Source organism: Marmota monax, unplaced genomic scaffold (genome assembly GCF_021218885.2).
Source record: "Marmota monax isolate L192 unplaced genomic scaffold, Marmota_monax_Labrador192_F-V1.1 WCK01_AAM20220418_F8-fsc00151, whole genome shotgun sequence".
Classification (NCBI taxonomy): Eukaryota; Metazoa; Chordata; class Mammalia; order Rodentia; family Sciuridae; genus Marmota; species Marmota monax.
Window position 1 is genome coordinate 3205369 of NW_026694226.1, and position 21411 is coordinate 3226779.

Here is a 21411-nt window from a genome sequence, read left to right on the forward strand (position 1 = left end):
AAAAGCAGCTATTCACTTCTGAGGAGCAAAGAAAAGGAATGCTTTCTTATCTTACAAAGTTTTCATTTGACAAACAGGAAGTTGAAAAAACTTGGGCATTTTTATTCAGACATGTATAAAAACAAAACAAAAAACTTCACTGATACAACATTTTTCCCCAGTCCCATCTAAGAGGACAGAGGTCTGAAGATAGGACTTCTTTATGTTCCACCTGAAAGCTTCTCATTACTGGATCAGAATAGCTCCTGAAAGTGCGTCTTGGAGACCTTTGTGAATCAGTTCATAAGGAGTGGAGATCATTGACAACACAAATGAGCTATGGTCTACACAAAGTGTCCAGTTGTATTTCTTTCTGAGCCCGCCGCGCCATGCATACACACTTCCTGAAAGCACAAATCTGAGTGTAGAATGAGGATGTGGCTATTGGGGTTGGGTTTAATTCAGTGCAAAACCAAGAAAACAATGCCTTTTACAAGGGCTCCATCATACAGTTTTCCTTGACACCTTATAAGAGTGAATGCACTGGGACTGAAAAAATTTTGACTCTTCCATCTGCTGCTTCATTAATTTCTTCAAAGCTCAGTCCCCACTTAACGGTTTTTCTTTCTGCAATTTCATTATCTGTAGTCAACTACAGGTTGAAGATGATAAATGGAAAATAAATAATTTATATAAACTGTACACCATTCTGAGTTGCATGATGTAATTGCACACCATCCTGCTGTCCTGAGAGGTGAATCACCCCTTTGCCCAGTGTATCCACACACAGTATAGGCTACCTGCCCCTTTGTCACTTAGCAGTCCTCCATTAGACTTTTGTAGTATCACAGTGATTGTTTACCCTTATTTTACTTAATAATAGCCCCAAAGCACAAGAGCTGTGGTGCTAATAATTCAGACATGCCAAATAGAAGCCATAAAAGACTTCCTTTAAAATGAAAAGATGAAAGTCCTCAATAAGGAAAGAAAAAGAATAATATGCTAAGGTTGCTAAGATTCATGGTAAGAACATAACTATCTGAAATTGTGAAAGGGGAAAGGAAATTAGTACTAGTTTTGCTGTCATGCTTCCAACTGCAAAACTTATGGCCATAATGCATAAATGCTTAGTTAAGATGGAAAAGGCATTAAATTATAGGGCTTGGTACTATTTGCATTTTCAGGAATTGACTGGGTTTTAAGTTGTTGTTGGTTTTGGTACTAAGGATTGAACCCAGAGGTATTCTATTGTTGAGCTATATCCCCAGACCTTTTCATTTTGTTTGAGACGGTATCACTAAATTGTCCAGGCTGGCCTCAAACTTGTGATCCTCCTGCTTCAGCCTCCTGAGTTACTTGGATTACAGGTATGCTACTACCTACTCCCAGTTTCACTAGAGTACCTGATGGAACTACTATATAAGTAAAGTGAGATAAAATCTACCTTACAAAATTGTAATGATTCAAAAGGATTATGTGAGATAATGTAGGCAAAGTTTAGCATGATGATTGGCTCATAATAAATGCTCAATTGATAGTAGTATCTCCTGTTTCTTCATTCCACAAAATTTTAAGCTTCCCAGTCTTTCCAGAGGCTTAAGAGTCATAAACCAAAAATTTACTTTCCTCTTCCAGGTTTCCCCCTATCTTTTCCTTAGGACAGTCTGATGGGAAGTAAAAGCACACATAACAGTCTAATCCAAATAAGTAAGAGCCTGAGAGAAAGGGACCAGGGGAGTGATCCTTCATATCTCCAGGGTGTTCCCCCTGAGGAAGCTGAGGAATGGGATTGGAAAAGCACACAAAATAGGAAAACCTTCTTCTTTCCTGGGGTTGGGAAAGAGAAGAAAGTGCACAGCCAGGTACATACCACAAAATTTTTGTGTCAAAGTCTTTAAAAGCCTCCAAAGGGTTGAATGGAATTGTCTATGACTGGAGAAATAGGGCTGAAAAGGGGAGAGGGAGTACAGAGAAGAGGGGTACCCTCTAGAGGCACTAGCTGCCATCAAATGCTCCTTGAATGTCTCAGGGAGCAGAGGTTATGTTCTCTGGGCATTAGCCTTAGGGAAAAGCCTGCTATGCCAATAATCGGGATTATCAAAAGCGGAGTCAGTAGCTTCTAAGCTACGTAGAGTTTTGAGGCGGGCATAACGAACATGAGGAGTTTGGTGTCCAGGTCCCTGGAAAGCTCTCATTTCTTCATACCCTTGTTCAGATGCTGGACAGGCCCCCATGGTTGCATATTCCCCACCTGGACCACTTCCACCACGCCGCCGATTCATATATTCATAGTCTTCATCTGGAGTTGTGCCAGCAGTAGGCATGATGGGCACAGGGTGGAGTGGGCAACTCTGTGTGCTGCCCAGCGAGGCACTAAGGTCTGATCCCACATCCATGTACTCATAACCCAGCTCCTCAAGGGAACCAGGCCTAGGAGGACAAGATGGACTGCGCCTTCTCTTCCGGTTCATGTATTCATACTCCTCATCTTCATCTTCTTCTTCAGTACCCAGGACAGAACTGAGACCCACTGAAGAAAGAGTGCCTTCCCGGGAGGAAGAAGTACCTAGGATTGAGAAGAAAGAACAGGAATGTGAACTTCATGGCAATGGGCAGAAATGGGTAGGGTAAATTAGAAAAAATGAATAGAGAGGGATGTGATCAGAGAAGAGAAAGAATTAACAGGACCTCTGATAAAGGATTAGAGGAAGATTTGAGGAAAGCCATGGAAAAGTCAGGCACCTTTGAGGTGTGTATCTGGCATGACGTAACCATTGATATCCTCTTCTTCTACCCCTGGTGGGGAGAGTGGGGTGACAGGAGTAAGCAGGCTATGGCGCTGGGAATGGTAGGCGCTATCTCCACGTGGCCGTGGGCTCCGGCTCCGGCTCCTGCTCCGGCTTCTACACATTGACACCTTCTCTGTGAACTCAACCTCAGATCCTGTCACATGGCCCTCTGATGACTCTGATGCCAGGCGTGCTCGTGGCACTGGGTGCAGAGAGACTGGACGGGGACACCAATCATTTCCCCCACAAGCTGCAGAATCCTAAGGAGGAAAATAATATAAGGAGATTTATACAAAGATGAGGAAAGGAGATGTTTGTTTAGAAGGTTAGGATGTTCAGTTCCTTCATTTTTTCAGGATACAGATTCAACCTTAAAGGTTTCTAATGTCTCCCACACTACCCCTATCAACCCTATCAAATCCCTAAGACTCTGCCACCCTGCCCCTCCGCAGCAGACCTTACCTGGCAAGCCTCCCCAAGGTTACTCTGATTCATGGGCATGTATCCAGATGATGGACTTAAAAGGCTCTGGCTCTAGAATGAAAAAACTAATGAAAGGTTAAAATGAAGAGAGAAATCTATTTTTACCATAGGATCCTTTGATTAGTTAATCTGGTATCTATGTGGTTAATGAGGGCTCAGGGCACACAGTATCTTGGGCAATTAGAAGGTGTCTTACCCCACGTGGCCGACTAAGTGTTCCAACTGGTAGGCTGAGGGCAGAGCCCAGTGTGGTTGCCAGGCTGTCCTCCTCTGCCTCCAAGTCTAGGTCTAGGTCAAGTTCTGGCTCCAACTCTACTTCCTCCAGTTCCTTGTTTGACAAAGCAGGGGGCTCCGCCCCAGGTGGTATTCCAGGTCCACTCTCTCTCTATAGGGGAAGGTGATTGTTACGGTTGATCCAGGTTCCAGCCAAGTTCTCTTTTCTCTAAATGTCCTTGAAATCTCCTAGTCCCTACTCACCTTTATGACAAGATACCTTGGTGGATCACGGGCCATCCTGGTAAACTCATTGGCTAGTTCTTTAAAGGTTGGGCGAATATTCTCATCAATCATCCAACCTGGGGGTAAGATGGAGCAGGTAGTATGAGAAAAGGGAATACAGCCATAGAGGAATAGGGAGGGAAGTCAGAAATGGCTGAGGTCAACAGGTAACTCACACTTGACCATAACCATGTAGACATCAATGGTGCAGATCTGGGGCTGTGCTAACCGCTCCCCCTTCTCTAGCAGGTCTGGTACTTCAGCCAGTCGGAGCCCTGCATAGGGCTCTGCCCCAAAGGTCATCAACTCCCAAACTGTCACACCTGGTACAGGAAGAAATTGACTTGTCAGTACAAAAACAGTAGACATGGGCACGATGTAAAGGGAAAGCAGAACTTGATCTGATACAAGGATCTGAAAGGCTTATAGTTTATAAGAGGAGGTGACTCAAAAGGCAGTTGTGGATTTTATATAGAGGTCACCCAGATGCACTGACCATAGCTCCAGACGTCACTCTGGTGTGTGTATTTCCCAAAGTGGATACTCTCAAGGGCCATCCACTTAATTGGAGTCTGAGGATTAAAGATAAAGGTGCCACCAGTTGATTTCCATAAATCTCTTAGCATTTCCAAGCCCCAAGTTATCTATCATATTTTTTCTTTGTTGCTCTCTGAACTTAAATTTCTGGCATCTCCAGTTTCCTCTCCTTGAATTCACCATAAAGTATCTGCTTACCTCAGAAAGAGACCACTGACTGCTCCCTTTCCCCTTGCTTCACTCCACCCCACCTCCTTTCCCAGCCATTGTGTCACCTCACCTTGGCCTCACTGTGTAAGAGCTGCTTATCATCAGGTGGCAGCAGGTCAGCCACACCAAAATCTGCCACTTGAACCTGACTGGGTGACTTGAGTAACACATTTCGGGCAGCCAGGTTCCTGTGCACCATACCATGTTCCTCAAGGTAGTACATACCCTGCAGGAGAAAGAAATAATCTAAGGATTGGGGAGTCAGTTTTTGAGAATCCCCTCTAAACTCTGAAGGCCCTCTCACAACTTAAAAACGTCAGACTTCCCGACCCTTCCTGACTACCTCCAGCTTGGCAGTTATTATAGAAATATTCCATGCCCCTCTCACCTTGGCAATTTGTACTCCCCAGTTGAGTAGCAGCTGTGGCCCCAGTGCTCCCCGGTGTTGTCTCACATGATCCAGTAGGGAACCCAGAGGCAAGTACTGAGTGACAAGTTGCAGAGATGACCCTGGGCATAGTCCCAGCAACCGAACAATGTGTGCATGGTCTAGGCTGCCAATGGCCAGCATATGCTACAAAATACAAGAGGTGTTTATCCAGGGAACAAACAGGTTCATGTATACTCAACACACACACCCAGACCATGATTTTCCCTAAAGCCAAATATTGTAGCATGGTTAACATGGTATCTGCTAACACAGGACTCTGATTCTATATGACTATATGTAATATTGTCCTCTCTCCTAGTGGCATACAGAATCCCCTTCCTTCACTTACATCTGTTACATCTTGGAAACTTTGCCGTCCACTCTTGTCCTCAATGACTTTAATGCAAACTGGAATCTTGATTGATTCACCTTCGGGGATCCATACTCCCTGGAAAGTTAAGGGTGGGAGTCAAAGTCATTTTCCCCAGGTCAGTCCTTTTCCAGAATTTTTTTTCCCCCTTTGGTAGTACTGGGGATTGAACTCAGGTGTGCTCTACCACTGAGCTACATTCCCAGCGCTTTTTATTTTTTATTTTGAGACAGGGTCTCACTAAGTTGGCAACACTGGTCTCCAACTTGCAATCCTTCTGTTTCAGCCTCCCATCTCACTGGGTTTATAGATATGTGCCACCACACCAGGTAAGGAAATCCTTTGCCAAAATCTTTCTTCCCTCTGCCCTAGATCCTTTTTCCACCTCCCCATACTTCTGTAGGTCACTCACTTTGTGCACTGTTCCAAAGACACCTGAACCGAGTACTTTAAGCTTCCTCAGCTCTGTCTCTTTGAAGATTCTTGCGAAGACTTTGTTAGCTTTCTCACTGGGATCCAGAGGCTCTATACTCTGAGGAGTGGATGGGAAGGAGTTTCTCAGGAAAGCCCAGTCTCATGTCCCTCTCCTACCTGCTCCCCATAGATGGATACTAAAGGCAGCAGAGCCCAATGAACTAAGGGCAGGAAGAGGAATAGTCATTAGTCCTGGGAAACATCATAAGCAGATTGAGGAATAATAGGCCCTGAGAATTGAGGAAGTTTTTTGTGCTTTTTTTTAATATTTATTTTTTAGTTGTAGTTGGACACAATACCTTTATTTTATTTATTTATATGTGGCGCTGAGGATCAAACCCAGGGCCTCGCACATGCTAGACGAGCATTTTACTGCTGAGCCACAATCCCAGCCCCTGTTTTTGCTTTTTAAATCAGGAGTCAAGCAGTTTGGGTTTCCCCTTTGAGAGAATAGTAGGAGGGGGCTGAGGAAACTTAGTCATACTATCACCTTAAGGGTCTTTTACACAATGTTCTGGCTTTGGAAAGCATTTTCACATACATTATCCCCTTTCACCCATCCTAGAAAGAAGAATGTTAATTTCTCTGTATAGATTCTTAAACTGAGGCACAGAGAAGGCACATAACTTCTTCAAAGTCACATAGCAAAATATTATCTTTGTGTGTGTGTGTATAGTACTGGGGATTGAACCCAGGGATGTTCTACCACTGAGCTATAGCCCCAACCCTTTTTTATTTTGAGCAAGGGTCTTGCTAGGTTGCCTGGGATAACCTTGAACTTTAGAAGCCTCTATCTCAACTTCCTAAGTAGTTGGGATTACAGGCATGCACCACTGTACCCAGCTCCTCATATGGCAAATTAATGGCAAAATCAGAAATATAATGTAAGCCTCCCAATTCCCAGTGTTCTTTCTAGTGGACCATACTATTTCCTTGAAGAAAGGGATTAAATCTCCAGAGAAAGAAGAGGAAAGCCTCATCCCATCATTTATCCCTGGGTACCTCTCAAAATTAAGCTAAATACTCACCTCACCCCGTTCCAAATAGCGTCTCATAGCCCTTTTATTCTGAATCCGGCGCCCACGCCAATACAGAAAAGTGCCACCCAGAATCAGGAAAATCACTGCCAATCCTACTGTCAAAGCCATTGCCAGATGGGTTTTGCTATGGAATACAAAGAAACCTAGGTGTATTTACATCTCCCTCACAAACGTCATCTATATTTGTGTTAAAGGTATAGTGCAAATCTGGAGCAAGTTAACATTTACATATATATATATATTCTTGAGCAATGAAGGGGTTAACCTAAATCTTGGCTCTCCCCAACTCAAGTTAACCACCCTCTCTCCCTAGTTTCTCTCCCAAATATACCAGCTTCCAAAATCTCCAAGCCCATCTTACCTGATCAGCACCAGTGTTTGGCCTAAACAATCTTTTAGCTCTGGTCCCTTACACCTAGAGAAGAAAATCACCCTCTTAGATAGGCACTTGGACAACAGAGACTTAAATCCAACAGCTTAACATTAAAAGCTTATTTCAGAACCTACTATGGGATCCCATCCTGGGCTCCAAAGTCTATCCCAAGACTCAGTCTCCATCTTCAGCTTACCAGCCCTCTCCAATCCTCCCTTAAATGACCCAGAGCTGAGGTTATTCCAGGTTCCTAAAACTGAGTTTGCCTTCTTCCTCCAATCCATTACTACAGAGCTGGGAGTGATTCTTAAATCACAGTCCCTGTCTTACTTCTATTCCACTTACCCTAGATCTGTGCTTCTACCCTTTTCCCTGACCCCCTCTTCTTATCATCCCATCACTGACCCCTGGGTGCAGTTCTCATGGCAGGGCCGACATTCATTCTGAACATCCGGGTATTTGTAGATGGGGCCCTTAGCACCTAGGACTCCATGAGGGCAGCTGCTCACACAGTGGGGCCCATCTCGAAAATGGGCACACTGGGCACAAGCATCAGAGCCCTGGGTAGAAGAGAGAAGGTCAGGATCTTAGAATGGGATCCTAATGTTAATTCCATACCTTCTAGCAAGAACCAACCCAGCCATTCAGATGTATTTACAGGATCCTCCACACACTCTATCATTGTCTGGTCTCTTTATGCCATGATGGGAATTTGAACATATCATTCCTTGGACACTCTAAGTCTTGCCCTTCCCTGTCTCCCTTAGAGGTACTATACCGAGCCATTGCATGTGGCAATGCCCTCCATGGGTTGGCATTCCGGGTGGCAGGAGAAGCATTCAGCCTCCTGGGCAAACTCACGAGGCTCCCTGCAGTGAGGGATAAAGGAAGAGGGGTCACTTCCAAGTCCTGAATTTAATTCCCTGATCTTGCATGAGGATCTCCTACTTCATTGCCACCAAGGCTGTCAGGTGCCACCTGGACAGCTACATCCCAGGCCTACCCAACCCCTTTTTTTGCAGGGGGTGTATAGAGGATTGAACCATCCAGTGGGTAAGTGCCCAGTGTCCACATTCCCAGCCCTTTTTATTTTTCATTTTGAGACAGGGTGTCACCGAATTGCTTAGGGCCTCACTAAGTGGCTGAGGCTGGCTTTGAACTTGCAAACTGCCTGTCTCAGCTTCCCAAGTCATAGGGATTATAGGCATATACCACAGTGCCCAGCACACCCCATCCCTTCTTGACTGCCTCCCCTCACTGTACCCATTTAGAAAGTTGCAGTGGGTCACACAGACACCCCCTCGGCTGTAGTTTCGACAGGATAAGCATTGACCAGGGCCTGGGCCCCAGCATCCTCCAGAGGAGCACAGTGGGTCACACACTTTGCCCTCTGCCACTGGAAAAGAAGGGATAAATTAGGAGAGGAGTCTGAGGACTTCTGGAAAGCCCCCTCCTGAATCCTTCCTCATTATTTCTAGCCTAACACCCCCCTTCTCTTTGGTTCCATCACCCAACACTACTACCACATCTGGGACAGAATAGTCCTTACATCCTTGCCTTCCTGACTCCTTATTCTCACCACCCACTGGGCCTTTTCCCTCACCACAGTCTCTGCGGGGCCGATTATGCTTGATGTCTAGTCTTTCTTCTGCAGGCCCCCGAAGCAGCCTGGTCCAGTTCAGAGAGTGATGGTAGCAGAGCTGCCGATTGGCACTTATGTAGATACGCCCAGCACTAATTTCCTTTAGGGATCGCAGGCCCAGAGATGTGACATTCAAGTTCTTCATAATCAATAATGAGAAGCCCCGGCTGAGAATAAGGAGACAGGATGAGAGGGCAGACTACAAATGGAAAATTAAACATGTAGAGGATTCATTTTTCATTCAACAAATCTGTTCTGGGTTAGTCAGACCCACAAAGGAAATCTCCCTCCTTTTCCTTTTTCCCCTTTCCCCATCAAATTTGGAGAACCTTTGGGCCTGCTGCATGAGACGTTACTGTATATTTTTTAAAAGATTACTCAACTGTCTGGAGCTGCTACCACCTCCAAACCCCTTACTCACTTGTAAAGGCTTCTGCCTCCAATGGTTGTCAGGTTGGAAAAAACACTGAAGTTATGCATGTGAGGAGGCCAAGATTGGATGTTCAGGTAACCTGAGGGATTAAAGAAACGCATATGAGCAAGGAGCCATCTCCCCTTCCTCTTTTGTAGTTCTTTTGGCCCCTCGCCTATTCCTTGGGACATGATTTTCTCAAGCAGATACACAGCAGTTTTTACCAATGGTTCATCTATTCCTCCAAGAGAAGGCAGCTTCTTCTCCCACTCACCTGTGATCTCTCGTACTGTCCGGAAGACATTGAGCTTCTCAGGGTCCAGTGCAGGGATCTTGTGCCAGGGATCTCTGGGGAGAACAGTAAAAACTGGTCAATAAGGTGGAGATATAACTCGGTAGTAGGGAGTACACTTGCTAGGCAAGTGCTCTACCACTGAACTCACCCCTAACCCAACTGAACTTGATTTCTAAAAGCCATTTTCTACCCAAATAAAACAGGGCTCTTTGAAGAAAAGATTTCAGCAGGGAAAATATAATCTGAGCCTACAGACCTTGTGCTAGAAAAGAAAGGAAGTGCTCAAAGAATGCAGGATACCCATGCAAAGAGCAGGGAGCCAGCTTGAAAGGGCTCCCAATGGCCAAAGGAAAGGACACCAGAACAATAAAATAAATAATGACTGTAAAGGTTCATAAACAATTGAATATTAAGTATCCACACTGATAAAATAAATCAGGGTTGGGAGTGTAGCTGGAACACTTGCCTAGCAGGTACAAGGGTCTGGGTTCAATACCTAGCACCATTAAATAAATAAATAAATAGGAAGGAGAGACTCTTCCTAATTCTAGAATGCCAACGAATAAATGCAGAAGGAATAAGAGAATTAATTTATCATCCTTAGGCATAATAAATTATTCAAGCAAATGTCTCTTAATATATTAATTGCAAAGGGGCATAATAGTAATTATAGTGGAAAAAACTATTAGATATCTCCTTACCCAAGTTAGGAAGATTATCATCAGCAATGGAACAAATCAACAACATCCTTTGTATCCTTGATATGATGTACCACAAATACAACATCTGAGATACGGCTATCAAAAATGCCTAATTTGGCTAGGGATATATAGCTCAATGATAGAACCCTTGTCTAGCATGTGTGAGGCCCAGAATAATTAGATCCATGCCACCAAAAAAAGAAAGAAGGAAAAAAAAAAAAGAATGAGGATACATCCAACAAATCCAAATTGAAAAATATTATACTAGTTACCTGACCTGTACTCATCAACAATGTCAATGTCATGAAAGATAAGCAAAAACTGAGGAACTATTATAGATTAAAGGAGATTAAAGAGACATAGTAACTGTATGTAGGACATTAGTAGAACAATTAGTGGATTCTGAGAAAGGTCTATAAACTAGATAATATTTGATTACAATGTTTTTTGTTTATTTTGGGTTTTTCTTGGGGAGTTGTGGTACTGGGGTTTGACCTCAGGGACACTCTAACACTGAGCTACTCCCCTAGGCCTTTTAATTTTGAGGGGGAGACAGGGTCTCGCTAAATTGCCAAGGCTGGTCTCAAATTTATGATCCCCCTGCTTCAGTCTGTACTGTTGGGATTACAGGCATGCACCACAGCACCCAGCCTCAATATTAATTTTTTTATTTACATACAACTACACTTTGGTTAGATAAAAAATGTTCTTAGGGCGGGTGTAACTCAATGGTAGAACAAACACTTAGCAGGTGCAAGGCCCTGGGTTCAATCCCTAGTACCAAAAGAAAAGAAATGTTATTGTTTTCAAAGAATACACACTGAAATATAACAGAGTTAAGGGAGCATATGTCTGAAGCTTCACCCTCCAGTGGTTCAGAAACACAATACTCTTGAGTAGTGTGTATGAGTAGAGAGGAATGATAAAATCATGTGTGGTATGTTAACATTCGGGTAATGTGAATAAAGAGTGTATAGAAAATATATCATTCTTGCAACTGCAGTGTAGATCTAAAATTATGTGCAAGTAAAAAGTGAAAACAGCAGGTGGCTATAGTCTTCCCCATCCCATTCCTACATACACAGTTTAAGTGCTAACCTATGGATCAGAAAGTCCCTTTGCCCTTTGTTGTTCCAAGGAGGAGAACTAGAGAAAAGAGCTAGAACAGCATATTTCTTCCCCCCCACCCAGTGAACACAACTCTTTATTTTATTTTTATGTGGTGCTGAGGATCAAACCCAGCGCCCCGCGCATGCCAGGCGAACGCGCTACCGCTTGAGCCACATCCCCAACCCAAGAACAGCATATTTCTATCTGAAATTGAAAGACAAACTTTTAGACACTGTCCCTGTACAGCATCAGTCCTCAGAGTGACACTGGATTGCTAAAGGATGTTCTCTGAGGGGATTCAAGCCCAGGATAGGAGGTTGAGTTCAGCATTCTCTCAGTTCCTTTACCACTGCTAAAGTTTTATGACTTACATTCCTGATCAGCTCTACATAGGGAAGGTTTAGGCTGATTAAATGAACTGTGTGGGTGGTTGGGGTAGGACCTGGGGAGAGAAGGCACAATCTCTACTAACCCATTGAGGCCAGTGATAAGAAAGTCCAGGTTGCCCAGGATCTTGGTGCAATTCACAAACCCATCGATGTTGCTGGAGTCCACAGTCTGGAAGCGGCTCCCAGAGCCTGTCCCCTCACAGGCTGCAAATACAAAAGAAGCTCAGTGAAGGGAGGTGGCCTGACTAGTCTCAGAGAAAAGGATGTCTCTTCATAATTTCTTACTATCTCCTACTCACCCTTAGGGCATAGCCCACCACAAGGCTCACATATCTTCAGCCCATTTTTATCTACTTCCATCTTGTCAGGAGGACATGCTCTGACACAGGAGGTCTGATCCACCACAAAGTTATCTAGAGAAGAAGGCACCACTAGAGATGAGCGGGGAACACTGCCAACATACCAATGGAATGCCTCCTCTGAGTCCTTGCTCTGCTCTGCACTAAATTTGCCCCATTTTAGGTTACTTAAGTGCTATCCTATAGATTAGAAAGTCCTTTTGCTCTATGCAGCTCCTAAGGGCCATAGCTGGAGGTCATGCAGATGGAACAATGAAGTCTGCTGCTCTTTGTTGCTGCTAAAGGCCATAGTTGCTAGGAGGATAGGACACAGAGGTCACTCATGGGGGAAGTTAGTGATCACAACCATTTACTGTCTAGGTTTCCTATTTGTCACCTAACTCAGTCCATTTTGACTCTCAAAAGTATGTCTAAAAACCTGCATCCACTATCCTTGTTCCTTCCTGTCACTTACGAGGACAACTGGCTACACAAACTCCTCCATACTGGTACTTGGTGTGAGGATTGGGTTCCAGCTGGAAAGTTAGCTTGTTGTACACAAGGGGCTGTGGGCACCGGGGCACACAGGCTCCACTGTCATTGAAGTGTCGGCAGGCCTAAGAACACAGATTGAAAATTTGTGGCACATACACAGTACCCTATTTCCTCCCCCAAACCCACATCCCCATTTCAGAACCCAGGCACACAGAGTGAATACGTACAAAGCAGTCAGTGTCCTGAGGGCCTGAGCAGCCCCCTGCACACTCATCATGACAGCACTGGTTGGGGTTGGGCCCAAAGCAGTGGCCATTACATTGAGGGGCACAGATGGTCTTGGTTACTATGGAAGAAGAGAAAGCATGGCTGTCAGGACTCTTTGGATTGAAGTCTGAACCCTTAGTCCATTCCTACCCTCAGACTGACACAGGCTTGGGTAGGCAGGAATATGAAACTTGAAGTTTTTAGAGGGAAATTCAAACCCACATGTCTGGCAGTCTTCTGGTCCAGGACCCCAACATCGCCCTTTGCAGACCTCATGACAGGGGAGACCTGATGGGAAGGAAGAGAACGCAGGGGCTGTCAGGTCTAAGATAGGCTTGCTTGCTTGAATCAACAGGGTATGATGTCAGCACACAGGCACCTCAATCCCGGGAAGCAAAAGTCAGGGCAGTGTCCCTCCCCGCCCTTGGAGAGCAGGGCTGGGCTCAAGTGAACCTGTCAACAATGGGTGGAGCCCCCGCCTCCACACCGCCCACTGGGCAGCTGAATGGGAGGGACTGGGGCAAATGCCAAGCTCTGCCCCAACCCCAACCCAGGAACTCAGTTCTTTCTGGGCAAACTGAACCCAGCAGAAATTGTCCCTGTGAATGAACAGGGAGTACTAGATTCTGGTCAGTGTAGGCAGGGAGATCTTAGATCAGAAAGAGTAATGGATGTGCAGTGCAAAGACCTGGCTTCCCTGATTAGTACCCGGAGATTTTGGCCCCCTTTCCTAATACACTGCTTCTGTGGTTTGGATTCCAGGAGACTGACCTGGTATCTTCTGACAGGCTTTTGGGCCTAGGGCTTGAGGTGACTGTTTAGTGGAGGGGCAGGTTCAGACTAGGGATGTAATGAACATGGGAAAGGAGTCATTGATTTGGTGGGACAGGATCATAGCCTTGATCATAGCCACTCACAGTTTCTGCCATTGTCCTTCACCACTATCTCAGCATCTCGGTCTCTCACGATGTCCCTCCAGTCAATTGTGTCCATGTGGCAAAGCTTATCATTCTTCTCAATATAAACGCCCCCTGACAGAATCTCTGAGGTAGGGAAAAGAAGTGACAAGCTAAGGAATACAGCATTCCTTTTCCCTACCTCCCGACAAGTCCAAAAGGACACCAGGGATCCGGGAGCAGGGGAAACACGGCAGACAGTCCAATCAGATCCTTCACTGCAGGAAAGGCTTGCCTTCTAAGAGGAGGAGTCAGGCCAAAGAAACTCCCGCCTCTTCAGACACCTGTCCAGATCCGGTTTAGCCAGTGGAGGAGGGGAAGGAAAAGAAAGGACATCTCTGACTCAATGCCCCCTCCCCCAGGGCCTACGTGAGTGTTTTCCAACTGACTGGGACAGGGAGAGTAGAAGGTTGCCTGATGGTATTTAATCCCTACAGTCCTCCATCTTGTGGGGATTGGAGAGGGACTGAAGGTAGGATTCCAGGGAAGGAGGCGTATCAAGGTACACTGTACTTTGCAACAAAAGGCATGGGTAATAAACCCAGCTCCAACTCCAGCCCCACCATGACATAAGGACCCACTCTCCTGAACAGATGCCCTGAGCTTCCTACTGGAATCCTCTACTTAATGAATGGAGAGTCTTTAGACCATACTGGTCAAGGTGTTGAGCATCTTAGAAAGAGCACTTAGAGTGAGGAGTCTTGGGTCATCATCAAGGAGGTGTCTGCCAGCAGGATGGCTGAGGGCAAGGCCAGAAGGAATCATCAGGAACTGACCGGTGAGCTGAGTGAAGCGGAGCTGGCGCAGAGCGTGGCTAGAGTTGGTGTTGTAGTTCAACATGACAAAGATGGCGAACTTCCCATCATAGACCTGGGTCCCTCTCACCACTCGGAGGTTGGGCAATGGTAGAGTAGAAAATTCATTCATGGCCACAAGGACATAGCCTGTCACCTCTCGGATCCACTGTGAGGGGGCAGATTATGTCAATGAGAGAGACAATGGAGCAAAAGAACTTAGTCCCCTTTCCCTCCTTAAGGAATTAAGAAATACCTAACTCTTCTTTTTTGTTTCAGTGCTGGGGATATAACACAGGGATATAATACATGTTATAACACATGATATAACACATGTTAGGCAAGCACTCTATCTCTGAGCCACACCCCTACCCCCACTCTGGCATCCTTAACTCATTGCCCAGGTTGGCCTCCCAGGCTTAAGTGATTGTCCTGCCTCAGCCACATGAGTAGCTGGGATTACAGCATGTGCCATTGTGCCTGACCTCTTTGAATTCCTATTCTGGAGTAGGGGGTAAGCTATGTCACATTACTGTGTCATTTTGGTTAGTGAAAAAGGCAGTAAAAATAACTGAGGAATTCAAGTTTGCTACCCTGTTCTTCTCAGACCTCCTCATACTAGGGAGGAGGGTCCTGGCTTAGTCCCTTCCCCATCTCTCCAAGTGCCTCTGGGTCCTCAGGTCCTTAAGTGTCTCCCTGTATTAGTCCCTAATTACTTTGTACCACCATCTGCCCCTGTCCCTGCCTAATGGCCAGTACCTACACATCCTTGGCTACAGCCTTCAGATCAGAGGTCCCAGATTCCAGCCACTGTCTCCAAAATTACATAGCTTTGAATCTTAGGACTTACCACTGAGTCTTAAGAATGCTAAACTCAGCAAAGGATGGTCCTAAAGGAGGGAAGGAGTCTCCTTTGTACAGAATAAGGGAGAACAGGTTGAAGAAGGGATCAGACACTCTCACCTGTAAGAAGCTGAGGTCAGCATTGTGTCCTGTGAGCACAATCTCAAGGTTCCCCATCACCACCTCACATCGCTCGTAGAGCTTGTGTAGTGTCTGGTATTGGTTCTCAGCATCACCAGTCACACTCAGCCCATTCAGGGTCCCGGGACACACTATTCAAAACAGAGGAAAAGTGGCAGAGGGCTGGATACAAAGTTTTCAGTCCCATCTGCCATCCCCCAACAACACTCCTTTGGTTGCCCTCTTCTAGTAACATTAAAGAAGGATCAAAAGGCAGCTGCCGCTGACTCTTCCTACTAGGGACAGACAGAGGTGCCAATCATGGCCTAAGAGTCTCCTCCCTTTTCAGAATGCCCTCACCATCCCCTGAATGGAAAGTTGACAAGATTTTCTTTTTCTACCAGGGCCCTCTGGAAGTCTTTTTCAGGTTCTACTTTGGGTACAAAAGGGTTAATCCAGAAGGAAGACATAAGGGACTGTTCCCCTCCTGGAGGGAGAAGTTAGGCAAGGACCACAACTTTGATTACCCTCCTCTCCCCCTCAACCAGGCCACTGACTTTTCTACCCCTGTCCTGCCTCTCTCTAGGTCCTGGAATAAATATCTCTTTGGGGTTAGCACACAGCCCCTATTGTGTCTACTGAGGGTGGGATGGGGGCAGAGGTGGGGGCAGTGCCCGGGGCCACAGTTCAGCCCACAATGAAGCAATTCTATCCAGGAGGAGGGGGCTGCCCCACCCTGTCCCAGATGCCGGTCCTCTGCAGAGTTTGCACCCCCCTTCACACATACCCCTCCACCCTGGAGCTTTGGGCTCAGACAAGTGACCTCACTATAGGGGGGAGCTCTGCTGGTGATGGTGGTAGGGTCAATGGCAGCTTTGTCTTTAAAGCTGGAAGATAAGAAGCTGGCAGCTTCCCTCCTCCTAAACTCTGGCTTCCCTTCTCACTCCCTTCCCCTATCCCAATATATTCCACTCACTCAGCATCCCTTTCCAGCCCTAAATACAGAGAAGCCTGGAGGGAAACAGCAGAAGACACTGCCACACACACACTCCCAAGCCTCCTACCAATCTCATTGTCAGAAGAGCTTCATTAAGCCGACTTCCAACGTGGCACTCCTCTCCACACAGTGGAGGACAGCCTAGACAAGGGTGCAAGCACCTAGCAGGCAGTCTTGGGTTTTCACTTTCCTTTGTAAATATGAAAGACAATGGGCAATGGGAAATCTTGGACCCTGAAGCCTTATGTATACCTGTCTCTTTTCTCTGGCTCAGTGAAAGGCCGGTGTGGATGGTGGAGAGTAGGGGAATAGATACCACCTGTTCCAGCCACCCTTCCCTGAGGCAGTGGCAGCCCAGTGGGAGGCAAGAGTACAAAACAGAGGAGAGGGAGATTGAGAGGCTCCAACGCCTCCTGCTAGATACATCCCTAGTCTGACCACTTGATCTTTGAGGGTTCCATTTCCTATCACTCCCCTTGGGGGGTGGGCTAGTCTCAGCCAAGAGGAGTAAACAGGCAGGGAGGTCCCAGAGGAGACTGGGAATTCTAGGGTCCTTGGACTGAATTGAAAGAGACTAGGAAGGTTAGTCATTTCTGGAACAGTCCCACCCCAACCCCCTTCCTGGAAGGACACCCCCTTTTCTAAGTTAAGGCGCCAACCCTTCTTCCCAGATAAGGGAGGAGCCAAGATTTCTTCACAGGGAAGTGATATGTGCATGGGTACAAGCACAACAAACACACACGTGAACACAGCTTCCCTGCTGGCCCAGAAATCGACATTGGTCTGCCCTTAGGATCCTTATCAGGAAGTATTGCAGGTGGCAGCATCCATCCCACCTGCCCACAGCTTGCAGTGGAAGGCAATAGTTCTATAGTCCCAGTTGTCTGACACCCTGAGGGTAAAGTCCATGTTTCACACAGGGGGCAAAGGGCCTGGGCAGGAAGGGAGTATAAACAACAACTCTGGGGAGGAACCAGGCAACATGGGGAGTAGGGCAGGAGGAAGGGAATTATAAAAACCCCTGCTGTACCCAGGAACCAGGAAAGCATAGGAGAGCCAGTGTCCCTCCTTTAGTAGAAAACATTGGGGGTGGGAGACAAGAATGTCCAGCCCCCCCTCAACCAGAGGCCTCCCCTCTGATGTCCCCCACCCCCATCACAGTAGGGACAAAGGGGCTATAGAAGGCCTGAGACAGGGCCGGATGCCCAGAGGCTACAGGATCCAGATAAAGGGTAAAGACTCAACCATGTCTGCCTCCTGCCTCTCTTATGGAGGGTAGCTAGAATCTGGGACTCTTGGGTTCAGGGTTAAAGATTCCAGGGGTCTGGATGGGACAGTGATAGTCATTCCACTGGCCCCTCCCACTCCAGTCCCCAGACCACCTCCCTCCACCAGCAGGGAGTGTTCACATCTCAAGATCCCAGGGGCTAAATTTAGGCCCAGCAACTGTGGGGGAAGCACAGGTGGTTTCTCCCACTCCCACCCTGGGGAAGGGGCCCTAGCTGTGCCAAACCCCAAGCAGAGATCTGGGGGGAGGGGGGAGACTAACAAGACTCTAATCCCACCACTCTTCAGGTGTCCATAGTCCCAGAGACCCTCACATGGTTGGGCTCAGATGGCATGGGACGGGGAAGAGGAATAGAGATGAGTAACCCAGGACTCTGGAGTTAGACAATAAACAGAATGAGAGAGGGGTAGGAGTAAGGCCTAGGAATGACTTTCCAGGACAGAAGGTTCAGAAGTAGGCAAAGTACCCACTTGGTCCTCAGGGAAGAGAAAAAGTGAACAGAAATAAAGTCTGAATGTCATTTCCCCTACAACATTTCCCCTACCTGGCCCTGTATATAGTAGATGCTCAATAAATATTAGTTGAATTGACTAAGTGTTGACAAAGAGAGGTTGGTCAAGTTGGGGTCTAGCCAGCTTTATGTTGAGGATAAGCAGGCAGCCAGCCTCTGTTGGGCCTCTCACCCTGGTGTCACCTGGACTTGGCCCAGTAGTTAATCTCAGTACTCCCCAGGGCAGGCCCCAGGAAGAGGAGGTGCCATTCCTGTTTTTCCAACACCAGAAAACAACAACCCCCTCCAACCCTCCCACAGCTCCGCCCCTGTGGGCAAAACAACGAAACTGGGGGTTGACGAAACCCAGGGTGGGGTGAGAGCCAGGGGTGCCAGAAATCAAGATGGGGCCCTTCCGCCAAGGACCACTGCCCACCGTACCCACAACAGCTCCCATGTTTACAGAAAGGAGAATCCTGCTCTTCTCCCTGCAAAGCCCCTCAGAAGTGTGAAATACTGTTTCAACATCAATCTTATCAGGGGAGACCAATTAGAGGATCTGCGACGCCCTGAAGAAGAAGGGGTGAGCCGTCCAGGAATGCAGTCTCTGTCCGCACCACGCCGAGAACCCAAGCCTAACCGACCCCTCCCAGGTGGTCGCAGCAGACTCAGGGTCGCACCCCCAGCCTGGCACTCCTTTGCCCTCGCCCCTGCCCTCAGGGTCTGCACGCATTCGGTCCGGCTCCCAGATTCCAGCCAGTTGGTGCACCCACGCCACTTACCTGCCTGCGAGTTGCCCACCTCGGAGCCCCGAGCCAGGCTGAGAAGGAAACCCAGCACCTGCAGAGCCCGATTTGCCTTCATGACTCCAGCGGAGAGCGAAGAGGGCCCAGCCGAGTCCGGCCCGGGGGCCCCTGGACTAGGACATCGAAGCGACAGCCACCTGAGCCGCCAGCGAATTGGTGGCGGCGGCGGCGGAGGAGGAGGTTGCAAACTGCAATCGGAGCCGGAGCCGAAGTCCGGAGCGGGATGGCAGGGGAGGGTGTACGTCTGGGAGAGAGGGAGGGAGGGAGGGAACGTAGAGGGAAGGGGGTGAGTCACGGCCGCGCCCCCTCCCGTGCGAGGCTGGAGTAGGGATTGCCGCAGTCTCCGACAGCGGCCCAGAGCGTGCCACCCGCGCCCCACCGACCCGCAGCGCGGCCAAGCAGATCGAACCGGGTGTCACTCTAAAATTTCTTTAGGAGCTGGGCTAAGGGAAGATCGAGATTCGAAATGCTCCCAATTCGGGGAAGGCATTGAATGCGGTTGGGGAGAGAGCTCTAAAGCCCGGCCCCCTGAAAGTTGGCCTCGCCCCTTATCCAAATCACTCAACTCCCCTAGCCGGTTGGGTCACTTGAGGGATTTTCTCTGAATGTGAATATTTCTCTGTGTGTTTTTGAGTGGGGAGGGTCGGACCCCCGCCCTCTCACGCTCAGTCCACCTCAGTTTCCCCGAGACTCAAAGCCCCATAATTCATCCACCCTGCCCGGGAACCCGAGCCCCAGAGGCCGCGTGAAATTGCACTGTCTCCGGCCGCTTCCTCCTCCAGACCCGGCGCCGGCCCGGCCTCTCCGGGGGATTTGGTTGGGAGGCGGGGGGTGGTTTCCAGCCTGGGAACAGACCCCAGAGCCCGCCTTCCCACTTCGACTCGGGGAAGGGCTCCCGCACCTGTCGCTGTCCCCTCTGCTGCCCCTCACGGCTGCCTGGGCGAACAGCTGCCTCCCCTTCCACTCTGGAGTGTGTGTGACCGCGCCGTCCGGGCGGTTGAAGTTTCCGCCGCTCTTTTAGGGACCCAGATGGGCAGCCCGACCCCACCACAGTCTCTGGCACCCTCCCAGGCGCGAGAAAGGAAAGAGAAGGGAGCAGTGAAGGGGAACGCGAATAGGTCACCAGAGACTGAGTGCACTAAACGCATGAACCCCTGGGACCTCCTACATCAGCTCCTGCATCCAAGTACTGAGGTTGTCGGCCGCGCGGGGGTTTTTGCCTCAAACCCTGCTAGTTCCCGAAGGAATCCGACTGGCGCCCCCTTGTGCACAACCCGCGACAGTGAAGCCCCACAAGACGTTGTATTTCAAATCCTTTAAATTGGCTTCACAAGATCTTGAACAGAAAGCCTAATTATTTTCCCCCAGAGACTTGGAAAACAATAGACTCCCCGCCCCTCTGGTACTGGGGATTGAACCCAGGATTGAGCCCAGAAAAGCGTTCTACCACTGAGCTACATTCCCAGACTTTTTTTTTTTTTTTTTTTTGAGACAGTCACGCTAAGTTTTCTAACTGGCCTGGAATTTGCCACACTCCTGCGTCCCAAGTTTCAGAGATAGGTTCGCTCGTGGATTCTTGAGGAAGAAACACCCACTATCACCACACACATACCTCAAGACTAGAGGCTAAAATTCTTTCCTGCTCAGTATGGAAATATACCCAGAGGATTCATTCTTTGCCAAAGGTCACCTTCCCAGGAGGTTGGCCTCACCTGGACCTGGACCTCTTGCCCAACAGTGTTACTAGTAACAATAGCAGCAAAACCATTACCATGTATATATATTACCATGAAACAGTTCGTTTGCAAAGCATTTCCCCAAACTTAGTGCCTTAGAGAATGTGCTACTTAACATGAAAAACATGTGAGTTAGGCTACATCACTCTCCATTTTACCAGAAATGGAACTTAGGATTTTTCTTCAAGTTCATCTACCTGGAGACAGTGGTCTACTGATTGGGAAGAGAGGCTCAGTGGTCTACTGATTTTACCTAGAATTTCTTATGTCCTGAGACTGGAGCTTCATCCACTGGGATTCAAACACTCATCAGGTAACTGTGCTAATACCATTTAAAGTGCTCCTACCTGCTCTATCCAGATGAAAGGTCTTTCATTTTTATTGCTGACTCATGGAAACCTACTGTTCAGGGCCCTGGTTCTGAAGGAGAAAACACTCCTTGGTTTCCTTGTTTAAAAGTGATAGGGCTCCCTGGCTGCCATGATGCTTGCCCATAATCCCAGCAATTCAGAAGGCTGATGCAGGAGGATTGTAAATTCAAGGCCAGTC

At 47.6% G+C, this 21411-nt stretch overlaps 1 protein-coding gene across 2 annotated transcripts; it reads right to left on the reverse strand.

The window, feature by feature from the left end:
• Positions 1–81: 81 nt before the first annotated feature.
• Erbb3 (erb-b2 receptor tyrosine kinase 3) lies at positions 82–19367 on the reverse strand. Of its 2 annotated transcripts, XM_046466671.2 has the most exons (28): positions 19103–19367; positions 15546–15697; positions 14565–14751; positions 13750–13875; positions 13055–13120; positions 12793–12911; positions 12546–12687; positions 12032–12145; positions 11816–11936; positions 9512–9585; positions 9247–9337; positions 8787–8992; positions 8447–8579; positions 7962–8052; positions 7589–7743; positions 7172–7225; positions 6799–6934; positions 5709–5828; positions 5276–5374; positions 4885–5070; positions 4567–4722; positions 4246–4321; positions 3926–4072; positions 3729–3826; positions 3448–3636; positions 3231–3302; positions 2722–3028; positions 82–2545 (listed from the first exon to the last, which is right to left on the reverse strand). In XM_046466671.2, the coding sequence occupies exons 1-28, from the start codon at positions 19182–19184 to the stop codon at positions 2019–2021; spliced, it is 4026 nt and encodes a 1341-aa protein (XP_046322627.1). In that variant the 5' UTR covers positions 19185–19367; the 3' UTR covers positions 82–2018. The 2 variants fall into 2 exon arrangements, 1 of the variants encoding a protein (XP_046322627.1); XR_006856639.2 differs by lacking the exon at positions 82–2545 and having other exon boundaries at positions 2891–3028; positions 3231–3316.
• Positions 19368–21411: the final 2044 nt, after the last annotated feature.